Raw genomic sequence first — 19,964 nt, 5'->3', positions numbered from 1 at the left:
AGTTAGTGAGAGGTACTAGCTAGGAGCAACCTACCAGGCCGCCCGAGGCGGGCCGCGGCCGTTGGTGGGCGTGACTACGCCAATCTCGCGGGAGCGGCGGTTGGGCGGGCCGTTGTCCCCGCGGGCGGGGCGAGTTGCTAAGGAAATGACTGCCCGCAGCGCCGCGCCGCGCCGCGCCGCGCCGGCTGGGCGGGGTCTGAAGCGGCGCCGTTTCCGCTTCCGCTCTCTCTCTACTCCCGTCCCGTTACCGCCTCCTGGCCCGCCTCGCGCCTTTCACCGGCACCTTGCGTCGATCGTGCAATTTAGCTAGTTCTTGCCACGCGCGCAACCCGGGGCTCCGGCTCCAGCGCCGGCACGGGTTGCGCTTCGTTCGCCTGCCCCTGAGGCCGCCGGTCAGCCGCCGCTATGGGTGCCTACCTCTCTCAGCCCAACACGGTGAAGTGCTCTGGAGACGGGGTCGGCGCCTCGCGCCTGCCGTTGCCCTACGGCTTCTCCGCCATGCAAGGCTGGCGCGTCTCCATGGAGGTGAGGCGGGAGGGGCCCATGGGCTGGCGGCTGCAGGGCGGGAACCCGACGGAGAAAGGGAGCGGGGGATGGGGTCATCCCCGGGGGAGGGTCCTAAACGAGAGGCTGTGGCCGCAGCGGCAGTTTGTGAGGCGACAGCGAGAGCGGGGCCGTGGCCGAGAGCGACCTGCTGGGGCTAGGGGACCGTGTGACGGTGGCCAGCTTGGCGGCGAGCTCTCAGCCATGTGGGGAGAGGCACCTTCCGCCAACTGACCGACCTCCCCGTGCCTTCGCGCCATCCTCTCGTGCCAACCCAGCTTTCCAGGCTCGTAAACGGTGTGAGGTTTAGTGTAGGAGTAAAGAAAAAAGGGACTATTTATCCATTGACTTTTGCTCGGGAGAGGCGGATAGATGTGAATGACTGTACTTTAAGAAAAAATGTGGTATGAGAGCTCTTTCTGGGCGAGGAGTTTGACAGTGAAAGGAAGCCAGGCAGATAGTCTGTTTCAAATTCATATTACCTAGTTGCCTGGTTCTGGGCACCACATGTTAATTTCAGAGGCTTGACTTGACCTCCAAGAATTGTCACTCGTTTTTTTCCTCAGGGCCTTTCCTAGCCTTTGGAAAACTTGAATTGTGTCAGTCATTCTAATTTCTTTTAAAATTATGCCTAAGTATTTTTTTCTTACTGAGAATACCTCTACAACTTAGTAGTTGTCATTTGCCTGTGCTTGTTGTAGTTTATAATTTCCTTGATTTTCTATAAAAAAAAACTTTACAGAAAACTTATCCTTTTATAGAAAATTGCACTGTTGATAAAATGGAAAATTCTGGATTAAAAGGAATAGTGTTGGGCAAATGGATATGAAACTACAAAGGTGAATAGAGAAAACTGTGGTAGGAGGGAAAGGGAGAAAGACATGTGTAAGACCTGTTTTTGTGAAGAGTATTGTGAGGTCTAGGCAGAGGAGCCAGGGAAATGCTCTAATTATGTCTGGGATGGAGGGTTTATCCAGTTAAACTAGGTGGGCTTCAGGTAGCAGGCAAATACTGTCTCCCTTGGGAATTTCTTCAAATCCCTCGCTCCTCCCTGTGGTTAGCTCTGGAATGACAGTATAAACTTAAATGGTTTGTTCTCAGACTCAAATTTTATACCTCTAGCAGACTTTATCTTCTCACCAAGTTTGGCTCCCAAATTTTACAACTTAGAAATTGAGGCCCAAAGAGATTAGGATAGCTGTGCCTTGGTGGAAAGAATCTGTAGGATAGAAATTTGACACACTGTTCTCATCTGAATCAACCTGAAATGAAGCATTTATGTTTCTCTATGGTGCACTGTATGGAGCTTACCAATTCAGTTGGGTGCTTGGAAAAAAAGCAATTATCTGGCTGGTGGAAATATCTTGATGGAGCTTTGAAAGGAAAGGCTTAAAGTCAATCTTGTTTTTGCGTTAGTTGGTAATTGGAGGTTCCAGTTCTATGGCATTTTCTGTTAATATTGTAAGATTTGAGGTGTCTGTCTCAGAGTAAGGCTTTTCCTTTGAGTTTCTCATTCCGTATTTTCCTCTTTTCCTCTCTGCTGTGGTTTTTTCCACTTCTCTGATATTCTTTCTGGTTTTCTTCATGAATTGAGTTGCTTGGATATTCAATTTTCCAAGTCATTTGTCCAGTGATTCTGTACTGTTTGCTTCTCTGTAGGGCATTTCCTTTTATTTTTGGTTTCTCCTCTGGTAATTGGAATATAAGTGTTTCATGAGAAGCTGTTTGGTTTGTAGAAATCTTACTAGACTATTCCTTAAATCCTAATCTTCCTCCTGAGAGATAACCACTTAGGGTTTTAAAATCTTGTTATACTATTTCTGAATCTCCCTTTGTTTGAATAGTTAAATATACCTAATCAGATCCTCTTGAAGTCCTGTTTGGGCTCGTGTTGTGCTGCATCCATAACATTTGCTTCTGGCTTTGTTTCCTTTCTCCCTAAAGTATAATAGTTTCTTTGCTATGGCAAGAAAAGAACTTTGACTTCAACCTCTTGAGTGAAGAGCTACCTCTTAGCTTTACAGAAAGTATACTCCTGTTCCTCTTAACCTTTGGGGCTTAATTCCGCCAGTTTATTAATTCTGTCAACCTTATTTGCTTAGTCCTAATGATTTAGTTGAGGTGAGTTTATCATAATGGCACACATAATAAAGGTTACTGAAATCCTGATTGATGCATAGATTCAGCCTTAGAGAGTACTGTTTATCCCTTCTCTTGAGGCAAGATGGGAACTACCAGTAGCTGGCATTTTATACTTTCTGCCCCTCTCTAGCCCCTCTTGCTGTGGAACCAGGGTGTTTTGAGGAGGGGTAATCAGATTACTACAGTTGATGTTCCCTTCCCTTCTACCTTCTTGATGATTTGGAGGGACCCTTAAGCTGGTGGTGGTGGTGGTGGTGGTGGTGGTGGTGGTGGTGGTGGTGGTGGTGGTGGTGGTGGTGGTTCAGTCGCGTCCAACTCTTTTTGACTGCATGAATGCAGTGCTCCAGGCTTCCCTGTCCTTCATCATCTCCTGGAGTTTGCTCAAACTTATGTCCATTGAGTCGGTGATGGCATCTAACCGTCTTATCATCTGTCATCTCCTTCTCTCCTGTCTTCAATCTTTCCCAGCATCAGAATCTTTTCCAGTGAGTTGGCTGTTCGCATCAGGTTGCCAAAATATTGGACCATCAGCTTCAGTATCAGTCCTTCCAGTGAATAATTAGGGTTGATTTCCTTTAGGATTGACTGTTTTGATCTTGCTGTCCAGAGGACTCTCAAGAGTCTTCTCCAGCACCATGGTTCGAAAGCATCAATTCTTTGGCACAAAGCCTTTTTTATTGTCTAGCTCTCACATCTGTACATGACTACTGGAAAAATCATAGCTTTGACTATACGGACCTTTGTGGCAAAGTAATATCTCTGCTTTTTAATATACTGTCTAGGTTTGTCATTGGTTTCTTCCAAGGAGCAGGCGTCTTTTAATTTCATGGCTGCAGTCACCGTCCACAGTGATTTTGGAGCCCAAGAAAACAAAGTCTGTCACTGTCTTCATTGTTTCCCCATCTATTTGCCATGAAGTGACTGGACCGGATGCCATGATCTTAGTTTTTTGAATGTTGAGTTTGTTTGTTTTTTTTAATTAATTCTACCAGTTTATTGCTACCAACCCATCTCCCTCCACCCTCATGCATGCATGTTCAGTCATGTAACCCCATGGATTGTAGTCCGCCAGGCTCCTCTGTCCATTGAATTTTCCAGGCAAGAATACTGGGACTGGGTTACCATTTCCTTCTCCAGGGTGAATGTTGTGTTTTAAGCCAGCTTTTTCACACTCTTCTTTTACCTTCATCAAGAGGCTCTTTAATTCCTCTTTGCTTTCTGCTATAAGGGTGGTGTCATCTGCATATCTGAGGTTATTGATATTATCCTCTGCAGCCTTGATTCCAGCTTGTATTTTGGGAGTTAACAGGTATGTTGTGGAAGGGTGCCTGAGAAATATTTATGGAAAGGCTCTTGAGTTTCTGGTGTCAAAGAGACTAGGGTCATTTTAGTTTTTGGTTATGAGGGTCTCTGAAGTGACAAGATTGTTTCCAGTTAGGAAGTGAAGATATATATTTTTATAGATACATACTGTGCATGTGTATATTATAAACACTTACATTTACCCCCTTTTAAAGGCAGCATCAATGCATAACATATAATTTTCAGTTGGATAGCTGTTGCCATATAGAAGCTGGCTTATTAATGGTCAGAATGGGTCATCTAGAATTGAATGTACATAAGGTTGAGCAGAAAGTTCTTAAGCTACATGCATGACAGTTTCAATCATTATATTAATAGGGGGGATATAAAGTGAAATATCACAGGCATGCTGTGGGGTTCCACTGGAGAGCAGGCATCTGAAGCTGAGGAGCATTTATTGTTTGATCCTCAGATTAGCGTCTCATCTCTGTGACTTAAAGCACTTTTTACTTATTGAACCAGATCAGAATTCCTTTGTCTAGGACATGGTTAAGCAACTTTCATGGAAGGGCATTCTTTTCATTTGATCAGCATGCAGTACCTTTTCTTCAACAATTCAAAGATAGTATGAAATGATATCAAATGTATGCCCTTGAGTACAGAGAAGTTGTTTCCTACTCTTCCTTTGTAAGTTTTCAAACAGTTGTAAGTTACAGTCAGAATGTATTTTTCAAGATTTCAAGAATATTTTACATAAATTATTTCTATTGCCTAGTCCTCTAGCAGTTAAAACTACTCTCAACCCCTGACCACCCTCTATTGGGTTATCTACTTAGAATTGTAGAGCTTGAATTTGAGTGTAGAAATAAGATCAGATTGGTAGTTCTTGTCATTATTAGCTATCATTAAATTTGTGCTGTCTGGAAGCACAGATCTTTCGAACTGAACTAATAGCATCTCTGATGCTTAATGACACATTGTCATCTCAGTACCAATTACAGTGGAGTTTTCTGTTTCCCTCTAGATCTTGTTCAAAGATGGAGTATATCAGCTTTAATCATGTGTAGTCCTTGAAAATGTATATTCAGGTTCTTTTTAAACAACTTTCTTGTGCCATGTCCATTTAAAGTATACATTTCAAGGGTCATCCAGGTTGTGCATGAATCAATCACTACTTCATTCCTTTTTTTGGCTGAATCATCTTCCATTGTATGCACATTTTGTTTATTTATTCATCAGTAGATGGACGTTGGGAATTTCATATTTTGACTTTTTTGAATAATGATGCTATGAACAATCATGTTCAAACTTTTGTGTGGAAATAGTCACCCTGCTTATTTAACTTATATGCAGAGTACATCATAAGAAACATCCAGCTGGGCTGGATGAAGCACAAGCTGGAATCAAGATTCCCGGGAGAAATATCAATAACCTCAGATATGCAGATGACACCACCCTTATGGTAGAAAGTGAAGAAGAGCTAAAAATATTTCTTTTGAGTGTATACCTAGGAGTTGAATTGCTGGGTCATATAGTAACTACCATGTTTAACATTTTGAGAAACTGCCTAACTATTTTCCAAAGTGGTGGTTCTATTTACATTTCTACCAGCAGTATAAGAGTTTCTCTTATACAGCAGTTTCTCTACCTCCTCCTTATACCTGTTGCCCTTTTTCCCCCTGATTATAGCCATTCTTATGGATGTGAAATGATATTCCATTGTGATTTTGATTATATTTCTGTGATGGCTAATGATGTTTGACATCTTTCCTTGAGCTTAGTGGCCATTTAGGTATTCTTGGAGAAATGTCTATTCATATCCTTTGTCTTTTTTTTTTTTGGCCATGCTTAGTGGCATGCGGGCATTCAGGATCTTAGTTCCCTGACCAGGTATCAAACCTGTGCCCCCTGGAAGCATGCAGAGTCTTAACCACTGGACCACGAAGGAAGCCCCTGTTGGTGGCTTTTTAGGCACCAGAATTTTAAATTTTGATGAAGTCCATTTAGGTGATCCATTTGGAGTTAATTTTTGTGTATGGTGTAAAGAAGGGGTCCAACTTCATACTTGTGCATCTGGATATGTGTTTGTCCCAGCATCATTTATTTAGGATCCTGTTCTTTTCCCTCTTTGAATTATCTTGGCATCATTTTTTCAGTCCAGTTCAGTTCAGTCTCTCAGTTGTGTCCGACTCTTTCTGACCCCATGAATTGCAGCACGCTAGGCTTCCCTGTCCATCACCAACTCCCGGAGTTTACTCAAACTCATGTCCATCGAGTCGGTGATGCCACCCAGCCATCTCATCCTCGGTCGTCCCCTTCTCCTCCTGCCCCCAATCCCTCCCGGCATCAGGCTCTTTTCCAATGAGTCAACTCTTCACATGAGGTGGCCAAAGTATTGGAATTTCAGCTTTAGCATCAGTGCTTCCAATGAAACCCAGGACTGATCTCCTTCAGAATGGATTGGTTGGATCTCCTTGCAGTCCAAGGGACTCTCAACAGTCTTCTCCAACACCACAGTTCAAAAGCATCAATTCTTTGGCACTCAGCTTTCTTTCAGTCCAACTCTCACATCCATACATGACCACTGGAAAAACCATAGCCTTGACTAGTCGGACCTTTGTTGGCAGAGTAATGTCTCTGCTTTTGAATATGCTATCTAAATTGGTCATAACTTTCCTTCCAAGGAGTAAGCATCTTTTAATTTTATGGCTGCAGTCACCATGTGCAGTGATTTTGGAGCCCAGAAAAATAAAGTCTGACACTGTTTCCACTGTTTCCCCATCTATTTTCCGTGAAGTGATGTGATCAGATGCCATGATCTTCGTTTTCTGAATGTTGAGCTTTAAGCCAGCTTTTTCACTCTCCTCTTTCACTTTCATCAAGAGGCTTTTTAGCTCCTCTTCACTTTCTGCCAGAGGGTGGTGTCATCTGCATATCTGAGGTTATTGATATTTCTCCCAGGAATCTTGATTCCAGCTTGTGCTTCATCCATCCCAGCTGGATGTTTCTTTTATGATGTACTCTGCATATAAGTTAAATAAGCAGGGTGACAATATACAGCCTTGACGTACTCCTTTTCGTATTTGGAACCAGTCTGTTGTTCCATGTCCAGTTCTAACTGTTGCTTCCTGACCTTCATATAGGTTTCTCAAGAGGCACAGTTGACCATAAATATAAGGGTTTATTTCTGGACTAGTCATTCCATTCCATTGATCTGTGTACCACACTGTCTTGGTTACTATAGCTATTTTTTTTCATTTCTTCCTTTTGAGTCCCTCTTATATCTATATGAACTTTAGGATCAGTTTGTCAGTTTCACTGCAAAAGGTACCAGGGATTTTGATAGGGCTTATTCTGAATTTGTAGATCAGTTAATGAGTATTGCTATATAAAGAGCCTCTTGATGAAAGTGAAAGAGGAGAGTGAAAAAGCTGGCTTAAAACGCAACATTCAAAAAACTTAAGATCATGACATCTGGTCCCATCACTTCACAGCAAATAGATGGGGAAACAATGGAAACAGAGACAGACTTTATTTTCTTGGGCTCCAAAATCACTGCAGATGGTGATTGCAGCCATGAAATTAAAAAACGCTTGCTCTTTGGAAGAAAAACTGTGACAAACCCAGACAGCATATTAAAAAGGAGAGACATAACTTTACTGGCAAAAGTCTGTGTAGTCAAAGCTATGATTTTTCCAGTCATGTATGGATATGAGAGTTGGAGCATAAAGAAGGTTGAGCGCCAAAGAATTGATGCTTTTGAACTGTGGTGTTGGAGAAGACTCTTGAGAGTCCCTTGGACTGCAAGGAGATCCAACCAGTAAATCTTAAAGGAAGTCAGTGTGGAATATTCATTGGAAGGACTGATGTTGAAGCTGAAGCTCCAATACTTTGGCCACTGGATGCAAAGAACTGACTCATGAGTAAAGACCCTCATGCTGGGAAAGATTGAAGGCAGGAGGAGAAGGGGATGACAGAGGACGAGATAGTTGGATGGCATCACCAACTCAATGGACATGAGTTTGAGCAAGCTCTGGGAGTTGGTGATGGACAGGGAAGCCCAGTGCATTGGGTTGCAACGAGTTGGATACGACTGAGTGACTGAACTATCTTAATGATATTAAACCTATAGTTTTCTTGTGATGTCTGTCTGGTTTTGGTATCAGAATAATATTGGCCTCATAGAATGAGTTGGGAAGTGTTATCTCCTTTATTTTGGAAGAGTTTGTGAAGAATTCATACTAATTTTTTAAATATTTGGTAGAGCTCACTGGTGATGCCATCTGAGCATGGGCTTTTGGTAGGAAGTGTTTGTCTGGTAAAATACACACAACATAAAATTTGCCATCTTAACCATTTAGAACGTACAGATCAGTAGTGTTAAGTGAATTCACTTTGTTGTGCAGCCAATCTCCAGAACGCTTTTCGTCTTGCAAAACTGAAACTATACCCACTAAACTACCCCCCATCCCCCTCCCACCCCGTACCCAGCCCCTAGCAACCATTCCTCTTGTACTTTCTGTCTATGAATTTGACTGCTCTGGATACCAAAGTACTGGCTGGCTTATTTCACTTAGCATCATATCCTCAAGGTTTATCCATGTTGTAGCATGTGTCAGAATTTCCTTTTTAAAGCTGCATGATATTCCTTGGCCCATATATACCACATTTTTAAAATTCATTCATCTCCTGGTGAACACGTGAGTTTTTCTACTTTTGGGCTATTGTGAACAAAGCTGCTATGAACATAGGTGTGTCAGTACCTCTTTGAGACCCTAATGGGAAGATTAAGATCAGGTTGTCTGGAAAAGGCTCACAGTGGATTAGCTGTGTCCTCACCAGGCAAAGGACTCCGCTGGTGTCTCTTACTATAAGAGTACTAATCTCATTCATGAGAGCTCCTTCCTCATGACTTAATTGCCTCTCAAAGTCGGCACCTCTAAATACCATCACATTGGCAATGAAGTTTCAATATATGAATGTTGGGGGGACATAAAACATTCAGTCTGTAACACAGTGGTAATATGTGCATATGATTTTTATAATCAGACAGTAATACATGACTTTTAAAAATGTAGTTCTCTTTCCAACCACTTTGAAAATTTTTTCCTTGAGTTGCAAAGATTTAGATAAATTTAAGTATCAGAAATCTAAATGGTTGATCCAGTAACAAAGGAGCTTTCATGGATGTATTTGTAACCTTAGGAATAATAAAGTGAAAGTGAAAATTGCTCAATCGTGTCTGACTGTATGCAACCATGTGGATCGTAGCCTGCCAGGCTCCTCTGTCCATGGAATTCTCCAGGCAGTTCTGCTGGAGTGGGTAGCCATTCCCTTCTCCAGGGGATCTTTCCAACCCAGGGATCAAACCCAGCTCTCCTACATGCAGGTGGATTTTTTACTGTCTGAGCCAGTAGGGAAGCCCACAGGAAAGGTAAGCAGTTTATTAATAACAGATCCATTGTTTGTCTAGATGGTCAGAGGGGCTGTGTGATACATGATCTAATAAGGCAAGACCTGAGAGTCCTGATTCAGGTGACCTGTGTATTCTACATCATTTCTTTCAGATCATCTCGGTTAATGTGTTAGGACACATCTCTAGGTTTAGAATAGTAAATAAAGGAGGAGTTATCCCTAAGATATTTGTAAAACAGCCTGTTTTCATGCTGTTTTGGACCTACGACACTTTTTCCCTATGGAATTTGGATAACGATACAAGATAATATATGCTGAATGCCAAATTATTGGTACAAACAGTCAATATTAAGAGAGTTCAGAACGGGAATGATCACAGAACATTGGTGTGATCTTTTGGAGGTGGTGAGACTAAGTGGACCTTTAGGAAATAGTATAAATGGTAACAAATAGGGAGGAGAAAAATGAGAGAAGGAAAAATATTAGAAGAGATAGGAGGAAAGATTGAGGTAGGCATGCTTACTATGCCAGGGTAGAGTGTTCTAGTATCAAGAGTGCTAAGAGTAGTTTCTTTTGGGGAATGGTATGAGTTAAAGAGACTATAGGTTATGGAGATGGATAGAAATGATTATTGAGTGCCTTTAGTTGCCAGTAAGTTATATGGAATTAATCTAATGCAGTAGGGTTCACTGAAGGGCCTGACAGTAAAACATCATATTAGGGAGATTAATCTGGCAGCTGGATGTATGTGGGCTGGATTACAGGAGATAGAGAGTAGAGACAGGAGAGGAGTTAAAATATTGAGTAAAGTAATCCAGGATCATAGTTATGAGGGGGAAGTTAGCAGAACTCAGTGATAGATGTTGATAGATGGAAGTCAGGGAGGACTGATGACTGGGTGTTGCCTAGGAGAGTTAAGATTCCATCCACAGGAATAAGACATGTAGGAGAAGCTGTGATTTTTGTTGTTGTTGTTGTTGTTGGGGGCAGTGACTGCTAAGTTCCTGTTTACATATGTTAAGTTTGAGGTGGAGAAGGGACATCCTGTGGAAACAGACAGTTGGAGGTATAGAATTACAGTTCTTCACAGAACCCAAGAGAACTTTTGAGAAAGCTGACATGGTTTGCACTATTTAATTTCATACAGTGGTTGGGGAGAATGAAGCCTGCAAAATGGCTATTTGGGTTGCTGTTATGTTTATTGCCTGTCTCTGACTTACGATCATGAGGGAGAAGGGTTTGTGTTTGAGAGGAAATGTTAATCTAGAAAGAGAAGAAATACTGCTTCTGAGGAAGACGTGAAGGAGAGGTTAGACACTGCTATGGAGAAATTAGAAATCTTCCTAGGGAAGTTGAGGTATATCTTGAAATAAGACCTCAATCTAAGTAAAGTAAGAGGTTAGCTCATCTGCTAAGTAATTGTTTTGTCGCTAAGTCCTGTCTGATTCTTTGCAACCCCATGGACTGTATCCCATCCACCAGGCTCTTCTCTCCGTGGAATTTCCTGGGCAAGAATACTGGAGTGGGTTGCCATTTCCTTCTCCAGGGGACCTTCGCCACCCAGAGATCAAACCTGTGTCTCCTGCATTGGCAGGCAGATTCTTTACTGCTGAGCCACCAGGGAAGCCTTTTTTTCTGCTAAGAATGAACAGAAAATATCCTTGAGAACTTGAGTAGTGTGGAAAAGGTTTGTGACTAACTGTGGTTCATATATTTAAGAGTCACTGCAGAATAGAGAAATTCTAAATGGAAGTAGTCACTGCAGTCAACATGATTTCATGACATTTTTATGACTAGCAATACTTAGTGGCTTAGATTCAAGGGTAAAGAAAGCAGTTGGTCGGGTTATACAAGGATGGATGAGTTTTTCTAGATTGCTAAGAGACAGTGTTGAAATGCTTAGCTCTGACTCAGAAAGGGACAGAAAGGCAAGGGTAAAGGTAGGGAGGCTATGGTTGAAGATATAAGGGGGGAATTGAAGTGCTTAGAGAAGGTAGAACAGTTCCAAGTGACATAGATCCAAAGCCTTACCAAAAGGTGGAGGAGAACAAACCTCAAGACAGGAAGTGAATCTTTATTGTGGGCATTCCTGTTTGAGAAAAAGGATAGAGAAAACAAATGTGAACTGGGTATGACATTCAGAGCAGAATACATGTATATACTTCCGTACTACATGCCAGTTTCCAAAGAATTTCTACTCATTTTACATCATCCTCGTGATTGTCCTGTGAGAATATGAATAATGCAGATACTCTCATTCCATATTATAGAAACAATTATTACCCAAATCTCACCTTCCACTATTTGGTATGCGATCTTACAGATTTCTTACATACAGATAATTTATGTTTTGTTTATCACTTAATATGTTGTGAAATCATTTCTAAATGAACACATATTCATCATTTCTAACAACTGCATATATTCCGTTGGAGAGATGTACTGTTTGTGATCTATTCATGGAAATTTAGATGATTATAATTTTTTTATTGTAAGTAATGCTATAATGAGCATTCTTTGTATCTTTTTATCCTTCCTTTAGTACTCCCATAAGATAAATCTAGAAGTCAAATTTCTAGATCAAAAGACATGCACATTTTAATACATATTACCAAATTGCCTTCCAGGAAAACTGCTAACTTACATTCCTGTTGATCAGAGTATGAGAATGTGTTTTTATCTTCACTCTTATTACTACTGGATACTGTTACTCTTTTGCATCACTCTAATTTGCACAAAAAGATAATTCCTTGTTTTTTTAAATGTCCATTTGATTACTGTAGAGGGTAATGATTTTTCCAGTGTTCACTGATGGCTAGATCTGCTTCAAAATCACATGATCTTGTGAAGAGCGACGAGAAGTCAGAGATTTTTTAAATAGAGGTGTGGGTTCAAAAGAGACAATACAGCTGTGATTTAGAGTGGTGTTGCAGGACAGAGAAAGACCAGTTGATTCTCTTGTCCACTGGGAAGTAGTAGACAGGAATAGTGCTAAACTCCTCTACCAAAAAGGTGCAATTAAAAGACATTTAATTTACTTTTGAAAAGCTAAACATTCCCATGGTTCCCTCTTGCTCCCATTCATCTGTTTGCACCCTCATGCAGTTTATTAGTTTTCTGTGTGTCCTTATAGTATTAAAGTATGAGAAGACAGATGTACTCCCTCTTACACAAAAAGCAGCTTACTAAATAAATATGTTATTATATGCTTTGCTTGCTTTATTTAACAGAATATCTTGGAGATTGTCCATGGATTTTTTTTTTTTTTTTTTTTAAGGAAAGCAGAATTTGTGGGTCTCTAGTATTCACTGACATGGTTTTAATTTACTGTTACTTCAATGTGTACAGACATAGACCTGGACATAAATTCCATGCCAACAAACCAAACTGCAAAATCAACAGAACTAAAATCAACATTAATGTGACATAGCTATTTTGCTGAAACTAATCAGACACAGCACATCTTGGCACATAATGGATACTCAGATATTTGAATGAATGAATGAACGAACGAATGAATGAATTCTGAGGCACGTTAAAGGCTGAGAACCACTGTAGAGACGATCATAAAAGGCAAGAAAGATGTTGGTGAAAGGAGAGGAGGGGGCAGTATGATAATCCCTGGCTTAGAGGGATGGTAGGTCAGCATGGCTGGTGGTGGAGTCATTGGTAAAGTGGGGGAGAGGAGGAAGATGACTTTGGTGTGGGGTTCTCTAGATCTCAGGGATGAGGCTAAGAGGCAGTTGTGTCGATGACCACACAGGCCATCAAAGGCCTTCTGAGGATCCCCATTAGCTTCTGGGGGCCTTTCTCCTGGAGACAGAGGGAAATAAAAGAGTCCCTCCTTTTCGTTTGCATGTCTTAAAGCCCTAAGTTTAATTTTCTAGCGGACTTGTATAATGACAGCATAGTCTTATTTTAGGGACAGCAGAACTGATACACTCAGATTTCCTCTATCAATATAATTTTAAAAATGTAAATACTAAATACTTGAAAGACAAAGTAGAACTATTAACTTTACTATTTAATCAGAATAAATAGTTACATCCTTTTTGTCTGTAGAGAATATACCTATAAGACCATTGCAAATTTCTTTTCAGATGTGCTGTGCCTTCAGAATTAAATGGTGTCTCAGTTCCAGCTGGGGGTGGGAGGTGGGACAACTCTTTGTGACCCCATGGACTATAGCCCTCCATGCTCCTCTGTCCATGGGATTATCTAGGCAAGAATACTGGAGTGGGTTGCCATTTCCTTCTCCACGGGATCTTCCCGACGCAGGGATCTAACCCACGTCTCCTTCATCAGCAGGCGGATTCTTTACCACTGAGCCACCTGGGAAGTGGCTGATTTAATTGTAAATTCCAGTTAACAAGTACTGCATACAGTGTAGTTTAATAACTATTTGTTGGAAAGATTTTGTTTTGTAACTGTATCCTCCACCTAGCCTGGTGGGGTAATCTGTTTTGATGGTGCTTTTCTGGGGATGGGGGGTGGGGAAGGGATACCTCCACTCAGGCTGTCTTAGGATTCTCCTAGAAATTTTGCAGGTAGGTAAGACTTTCCAGTCGCTTTGTCACTTTTTGCTGTCCTCCCTAACATTTTCTTCCTTGAAGTTCACTGATTCATAGAATGGGTCTGGAAGTGACTTTAAAGATCCTTTATTCTGGTTCTTCCCATAGCTGCCACAAATCCAAAAGGGTCAGGTCTAGAGTTCCAACAGCCAAACATTCTGCCATCTGGACTGAGATCTCCTAGGCTGAGGCTGCTAGACTGCAGAGGTAGTGGCCTGATTCATCTCTTCCCTTCTTCCCTCCCGTCTTCCTTTCCTTTTGCTCTCTCCCTCCCTTCCCTCCTTCCTCCCCGCTTCCTTTCTCCCACCCTTGTGCTGTTCTTATCATCCCATCTTCCTTTCTTATTTCTAGGCCATGTAGGTCAGCCACGGAAGGGTTTAGTGAGATTAAGATGTGAAGGCAATCCTTCTGACCTGAGATGCACAAGGAAGAATATCCTTTGACCTTAAGAAATGCTAATTATGCTCTTTTTCATAGGATGCTCACAACTGTATTCCTGAGCTGGACAGTGAGACAGCCATGTTTTCTGTCTATGATGGACATGGAGGTAACTTTAGCAGATCATATTGGTAAATTCTGGGAACCCCAATTCCAGGTCCTTTGTTCCTTTTTTTCCCAGAGTTCTGGTCCTCAGATACCATTTCCTGCCTAGTGCTGTTTTTCTCTATTCTGCCATTCGTTTTTCCCAGTAGGATATTTGATTTGTTCTTAATCTCACCAGGCCTTGTTTTAATACAAGAAGGCTTCCCATATATTAACATTTGTCTCTTTTTCACTGAAAACTAAGTATACAGGTGAGAAAACACATGGGCAGTATTAACATAGCCCCGAGAGAGGTGATGGTAAAATCCATTTTCTTGGTCAGAACATCCTAAAACGTTGTTCAGATAGGTTTCAGATGTGCTAAGATATTAAGCTTTGGGATTCACTGGTGTGTTGATATTGTATCACTTTCTGTGTGTGCAAAGCTGTGCTCTGGGTGACTTTACCTTTCTTCTAGGAGAGGAAGTTGCCTTGTACTGTGCCAAATATCTTCCTGATATCATCAAAGATCAGAAGGCCTACAAAGAAGGCAAGCTACAGAAGGTCTGTCTTCCCACACTGTTCGTTCTCCATTTCTGCAGACTTTCTTTTTCTTCCTCACCTCTCCCCGGCCCCAATCCTTGGCTTTTCTTTTTTGATTGCCACCTAGCTATATTTCTTAATTCTTTACCTAAAATGAGCTTATTCCCACTTGGTCCTTTTTAGAGTGTCTTATTGATTCCCAAGTCTCTGAACTGTTTGTCTCTGAGTTATCTCACAGCTTGGTGGATCACTCTGATTTGCGTCCCATCCTTGTGCCCAGGATTGTGTATAGTCAATTCATTTTGTACCTGCAGTTTTTCCTACACTTGCTTTATACTATTTTGCTTATATTTAGGCTTTGGAAGATGCCTTCTTGGCTATTGATGCCAAACTAACCACTGAGGAAGTCATTAAGGAGCTGGCACAGATTGCAGGGCGACCCACTGAAGATGAGGATGAAAAAGAAAAAGTTGCTGATGAAGATGATGGTGAGTGTGGCACCTTTTGTTTGAGAGGAAATAGGCATATTAAAGGACTATTCTTTAATATACATATAAATTACGTGTCAACTCTGAGAGAAAATGGCTTCCTTGAGACCTGGGAAATCCCCTGTATGTTAAAGAATCCCCTGTACTACAGGTGGTCACGAACAGGAGAGAGGATTAACCTTTGTTGAGTCCATAGTGTTGTAGTTGTAAGAACTTTAGTATACATTATCTTTTGTCATTGTAATGGGGTCTTTCTGGTTCCTTTCGATGTTTATGTGATCTTTTCTTTTAAGATTGGAACTGCTGTTAGCTATACCAGCCGGTCATTAAGCCTGGGCCATAGGCCTGGACTGGCATTGTGGACTTCCTGGGTCCTCAGTCAGAATAGGGTTTCCAGCTTACCCATAAAACATGAGAGGTGATAGGCGACACATACAGTGACTAGTATTCCTTTGACTAAGAAGGGAGTGAAACACAAAGACCAAAGGAGATATCTGGAGGCTGATGTTGCTTGAGGAAAAGGAAGCAAAGGGCTGTTTTTCTGTTTTCTGAGTTGTGAAAAGAGACAGGAGCTACTCGAGAAGGGGCGGTGGTGGGCAAGTAAGTCGGAAGTCAGGTCACAAGGGCCATGGAGGTAGTAAGGGACTGCTTCCTGGAGGAGTCTGGCGTGGGGCGCTGATGTAGCATCTCCCCTGCAGTGGACAATGAGGAGGCTGCACTGCTGCATGAAGAGGCTACCATGACTATTGAAGAGCTGCTGACACGCTACGGGCAGAACTGTCACAAGGGTGCTCCCCACAGCAAATCTGGAGCTGGGACAGGCGAGGAACCAGGGTCCCAGGGCCTCAATGGGGAGGCAGGACCCGAGGACCCATCTAGGGAAACTTCTGCAGAGGAAAATGGCCCCACAGCCAAGGCTCACACAGGCCTTTCCTCCAACTCGGAATGTGGGACTGAGGCAGGCCAAGGTGGGGAGCCTGGCACTCCCACTGGTGAGGCTGGGCCTTCCTGCTCTTCAGCCTCCGACAAGCTGCCTCGAGTTGCTAAGTCCAAGTTCTTTGAGGACAGTGAGGATGAGTCAGATGAGGCGGAGGAGGAAGAGGAAGACAGCGAGGTAAGGGCCCATGGGGTCAGACAGATGCTGAAGTTGTAGAGAGGGCCTGGTTGATCGTGGTGCATAATTGCTTTCTACTCTTTTCTGTCTCCTATTTTGACAGCATCCCGCAAATATAGTTTAAGCTTTTAAAAAATTCATTATCTCTGCTAACACAGGTACCATTAGCGCCCTCTTACCTCTTCTTTTGTTGACATTGTAACAAATAGATTTAGTTCTAGCCTTTCAGAATCTGTCTCCTAGAGAGATAACAAGATGGTCTTCCTTTTGGATAGTTGGGTGTTTTTTTGGGGGCAGCTTATTCTCTGGTCATGTTGCTGGAAGGTGCATTTGGCTAGCAGCCCTGGCCTTCCCCAAGGTTTCCTGCTAGTGACCACTGAACCTAGTTCAGGAAACCAGTATTTCCATGCTAGCCCTCTCTCCCTTCTGCCACATTTTTCCATCAGGATCTTACATGTATGCATCTACTATGTTTTGAGAATGTGTGTTCAGTAAAGGCCTCTTGGTTCTGAGTGCGTTAGGGGGAGGGGCAAGGGGGTCACCCCAGCCTCAGTAGCCTGGGGTCGTCCCTCTGGCAGGAATGCAGTGAGGAAGAAGATGGCTACAGCAGTGAAGAGGCAGAGAATGAGGAAGACGAGGATGATACTGAGGAGGCTGAAGAGGATGATGAAGAAGAAGAGATGATGGTGCCTGGGATGGAAGGCAAAGAGGAGGTGTGTGGGGAAAGGGTGGGCAGTGAATCTGAGAAAGCCAAGAGGCTAGGTGTGGTGAATTCTCTGACTGTGTTTTTGGGAGAAGGGTCCCCTTTCTGTCTTCGCATTGAAGTCAGTGGTCACGGGGGGATTTACTCTACTACAAGGGGAACTAGGTCTTTTGGGTAGAATTGTCTCACAAAAGGGGGCCAGCATGCTGTAGTTTCTGCAAAGATTAAATCTGTGTTCCTTCTGTCTGTTAAAGCCCTCTTGGTGGTCCTAGGGAGAGGAGAAAATATAGGAGAATGATGAGAACTCTTATCCAGGAGCTCCTATGATGCTCCCTTTCTTCCTTTTAAGCCTGGCTCTGACAGTGGTACAACAGCAGTGGTGGCTCTGATACGAGGGAAGCAGTTGATTGTAGCCAATGCAGGAGACTCCCGCTGTGTGGTGTCTGAGGCCGGCAAAGCTTTAGACATGTCCTATGACCACAAACCGGAGGATGAAGTGGAGCTAGCACGCATCAAGAATGCTGGGGGCAAGGTTACCATGGATGGGCGAGTCAACGGTGGCCTCAACCTCTCCAGAGCCATTGGTAAGTGCCAAGAAACTATGGGAAAGACTTCTGGGGTCTTGTTCTCTGTTCTAGTCGCCTATAGCAAACTTTAATCTTCAGAGGCCTTTTATTTTTCAAACTACTTTTGTATGTACTACCTCTGTCCCTTAAACATCTCTGTGAAATAGGTAAGATAGGTATTGAAAAAGACAGGTTAGTGACTGACCTAAAGTTCAGCAACCTAAAGACAGGGCTGAAACCAGAAAAATTAAAACTCACTTCATCCCACTAGATAATAGAACTTGTAAAGAATAGAAATGAATGGCAGGGTTTGACTGGCCTCAAAACACAAATCTGTGGGAGGTGCTCAGACTACTTACTCATCAACCAACCATTCCTTTACTTCAGGAGACCACTTTTACAAGAGAAACAAGAACTTGCCACCAGAGGAACAGATGATTTCGGCCCTTCCTGACATCAAGGTGCTGACTCTCACAGACGATCATGAGTTCATGGTCATTGCCTGTGATGGCATATGGTGAGCACTGGCAGAACACCCTAAAATTCCCTTTTTCCCCTGCAGTGTTACTTCTCATGTGGGGCTCTGAGCTTCTTTATCTTCTTACTAATGACTATAGTCAGCCCCTTTTTTCAGGTTGCTCTAACATTAGAGCCTATATAGGCAACTAACTTGGTGTCAAGATCCCCAAGCGGAAGGCAGAGCTGACAGCAGTCTCTGTGGGTGTTTACATTGCCCTGGGGCATCTGTCAGGCTTCCCAGGTGGCGCAGTGGTCAAGAATATACCTGTCAGTGCAGGAGACAGGTTCAGTCCCTTGTTTGGGAAGATCCTCCTGGAAGAGATATTGGCAACACTAGTATTCTTGCCTGGAGAATGCCATGGACAGAGGAGCCTGGTCGGTCCATAAGAGTTGGACACACTTGAGCAGCTGAGCACGCACACATGGGGCATTTGTCACCGATTCTATCCATATTCTTCTACTCTGCCTTGGTGGGACTAAAAAAGATTCTTTACTGTTGTTTATGACCCCAGGAATGTGATGAGCAGCCAGGAAGTTATAGACTTTATTCAGTCGAAGATCAGCCAGCGTGATGAAAATGGGGAGCTTCGGTTACTGTCATCCATTGTGGAAGAGGTAAGTCCAAGGATGGAAAAGGGTGTTTGGTTTGTGTATCCAAAATTTTCTCTTTTAGCCTAAGTTAAAATCAGAGCCTGGGAATATCACTATTTACTGACATACTAAACTCTGACTAGAAAGATCCACTTTCCCTCGCTTCCCTGACTTATACCTTATGGACTCGCTTATAGCCTGTTTTGTGGCGCCTGTTGCCTGTTCCCTTCCTTCTGCCACCTTGTCTCAGCAAGGCCAGCCCTCTAAGATTTTAGGTTCCCAGAAAGTTTTCAAACCCTGCAGCTGAGCTGCCCCTTCCCTTTTGTAGCTGCTGGATCAATGCCTGGCACCAGACACTTCTGGGGACGGTACAGGGTGTGACAACATGACCTGCATCATCATTTGCTTCAAGCCCCGAAACACAGCAGTGCCTCAGCCAGAGAGTGGCAAGCGGAAACTGGAGGAGGTGCTGTCTACTGAGGGGGCTGAAGAAAATGGCAACAGTGACAAGAAGAAGGCCAAGCGGGACTAGCGGTTGTCAAGATCTCTGCCCACCTAGACTGTTTTCTGAGCCCTCCAGACTGAGACTGAGTTTTGTCTTTTTCCTTTAGCCTTAGCAGTGGTTATCAGGTGTGCAGGGAGAGCTGGGTGGCTTGGCTCAGCCCATTCCAAAGAGGGCTCTCCCTCCACACAGCAGCCTGGGAGCCTCTGCTGTCCTCCCCAGCCTCCTCCTTGCTCCTTGGGGCTCATCACCGGTTCTGTGCCTGTGCTCTGTTGTGTTGGAGGGAAGGACTGGTGGTTCTGGTTTTTACTCTGTGAACTTTATTTAAGGACATTCTTTTTTATTGGCGGCTCCATGGCCCCTAGCCGCTTGCACCTGCTCTCTGTTGTACACTTTCAATCAACTTTTTCAGACTAAAGGCCAAAACCTAATCGTGCTCATGG

General features: G+C 43.0%; 1 protein-coding gene across 1 annotated transcript; it reads left to right on the top strand.

Annotated features, from left to right (window-relative positions):
• The first annotated feature begins 111 nt into the window (after positions 1–111).
• On the top strand, positions 112–19,957 carry PPM1G (protein phosphatase, Mg2+/Mn2+ dependent 1G). Its single transcript, XM_069580311.1, has 10 exons — positions 112–525; positions 14,451–14,520; positions 14,974–15,059; positions 15,394–15,526; positions 16,225–16,640; positions 17,219–17,353; positions 17,693–17,927; positions 18,297–18,426; positions 18,941–19,043; positions 19,348–19,957. Exons 1-10 carry the CDS (start codon positions 406–408, stop codon positions 19,549–19,551), a joined length of 1,632 nt encoding a protein of 543 aa, XP_069436412.1. The 5' UTR covers positions 112–405; the 3' UTR covers positions 19,552–19,957.
• Positions 19,958–19,964: the final 7 nt, after the last annotated feature.

The sequence above is a fragment of the Ovis canadensis genome, chromosome 3 (genome assembly GCF_042477335.2).
Source record: "Ovis canadensis isolate MfBH-ARS-UI-01 breed Bighorn chromosome 3, ARS-UI_OviCan_v2, whole genome shotgun sequence".
In the NCBI taxonomy this organism is placed as follows: domain Eukaryota; kingdom Metazoa; phylum Chordata; class Mammalia; order Artiodactyla; family Bovidae; genus Ovis; species Ovis canadensis.
Note: the sequence above shows the minus strand (reverse complement) of the source record. Positions and strands in the feature narration are given on the sequence as shown.

Bases quoted from the DNA above. Each gene is read 5' to 3' on its own strand.
- PPM1G (XM_069580311.1), top strand. From the start codon at position 406: ATGGGTGCCTACCTCTCTCAGCCCAACACGGTGAAGTGCTCTGGAGAC. The intron at 14,521-14,973 runs GTAACTTTAGCA...CCTTTCTTCTAG, and splicing joins TGTCTATGATGGACATGGAG to GAGAGGAAGTTGCCTTGTAC. The intron at 15,527-16,224 runs GTGAGTGTGGCA...TCTCCCCTGCAG, and splicing joins AGTTGCTGATGAAGATGATG to TGGACAATGAGGAGGCTGCA.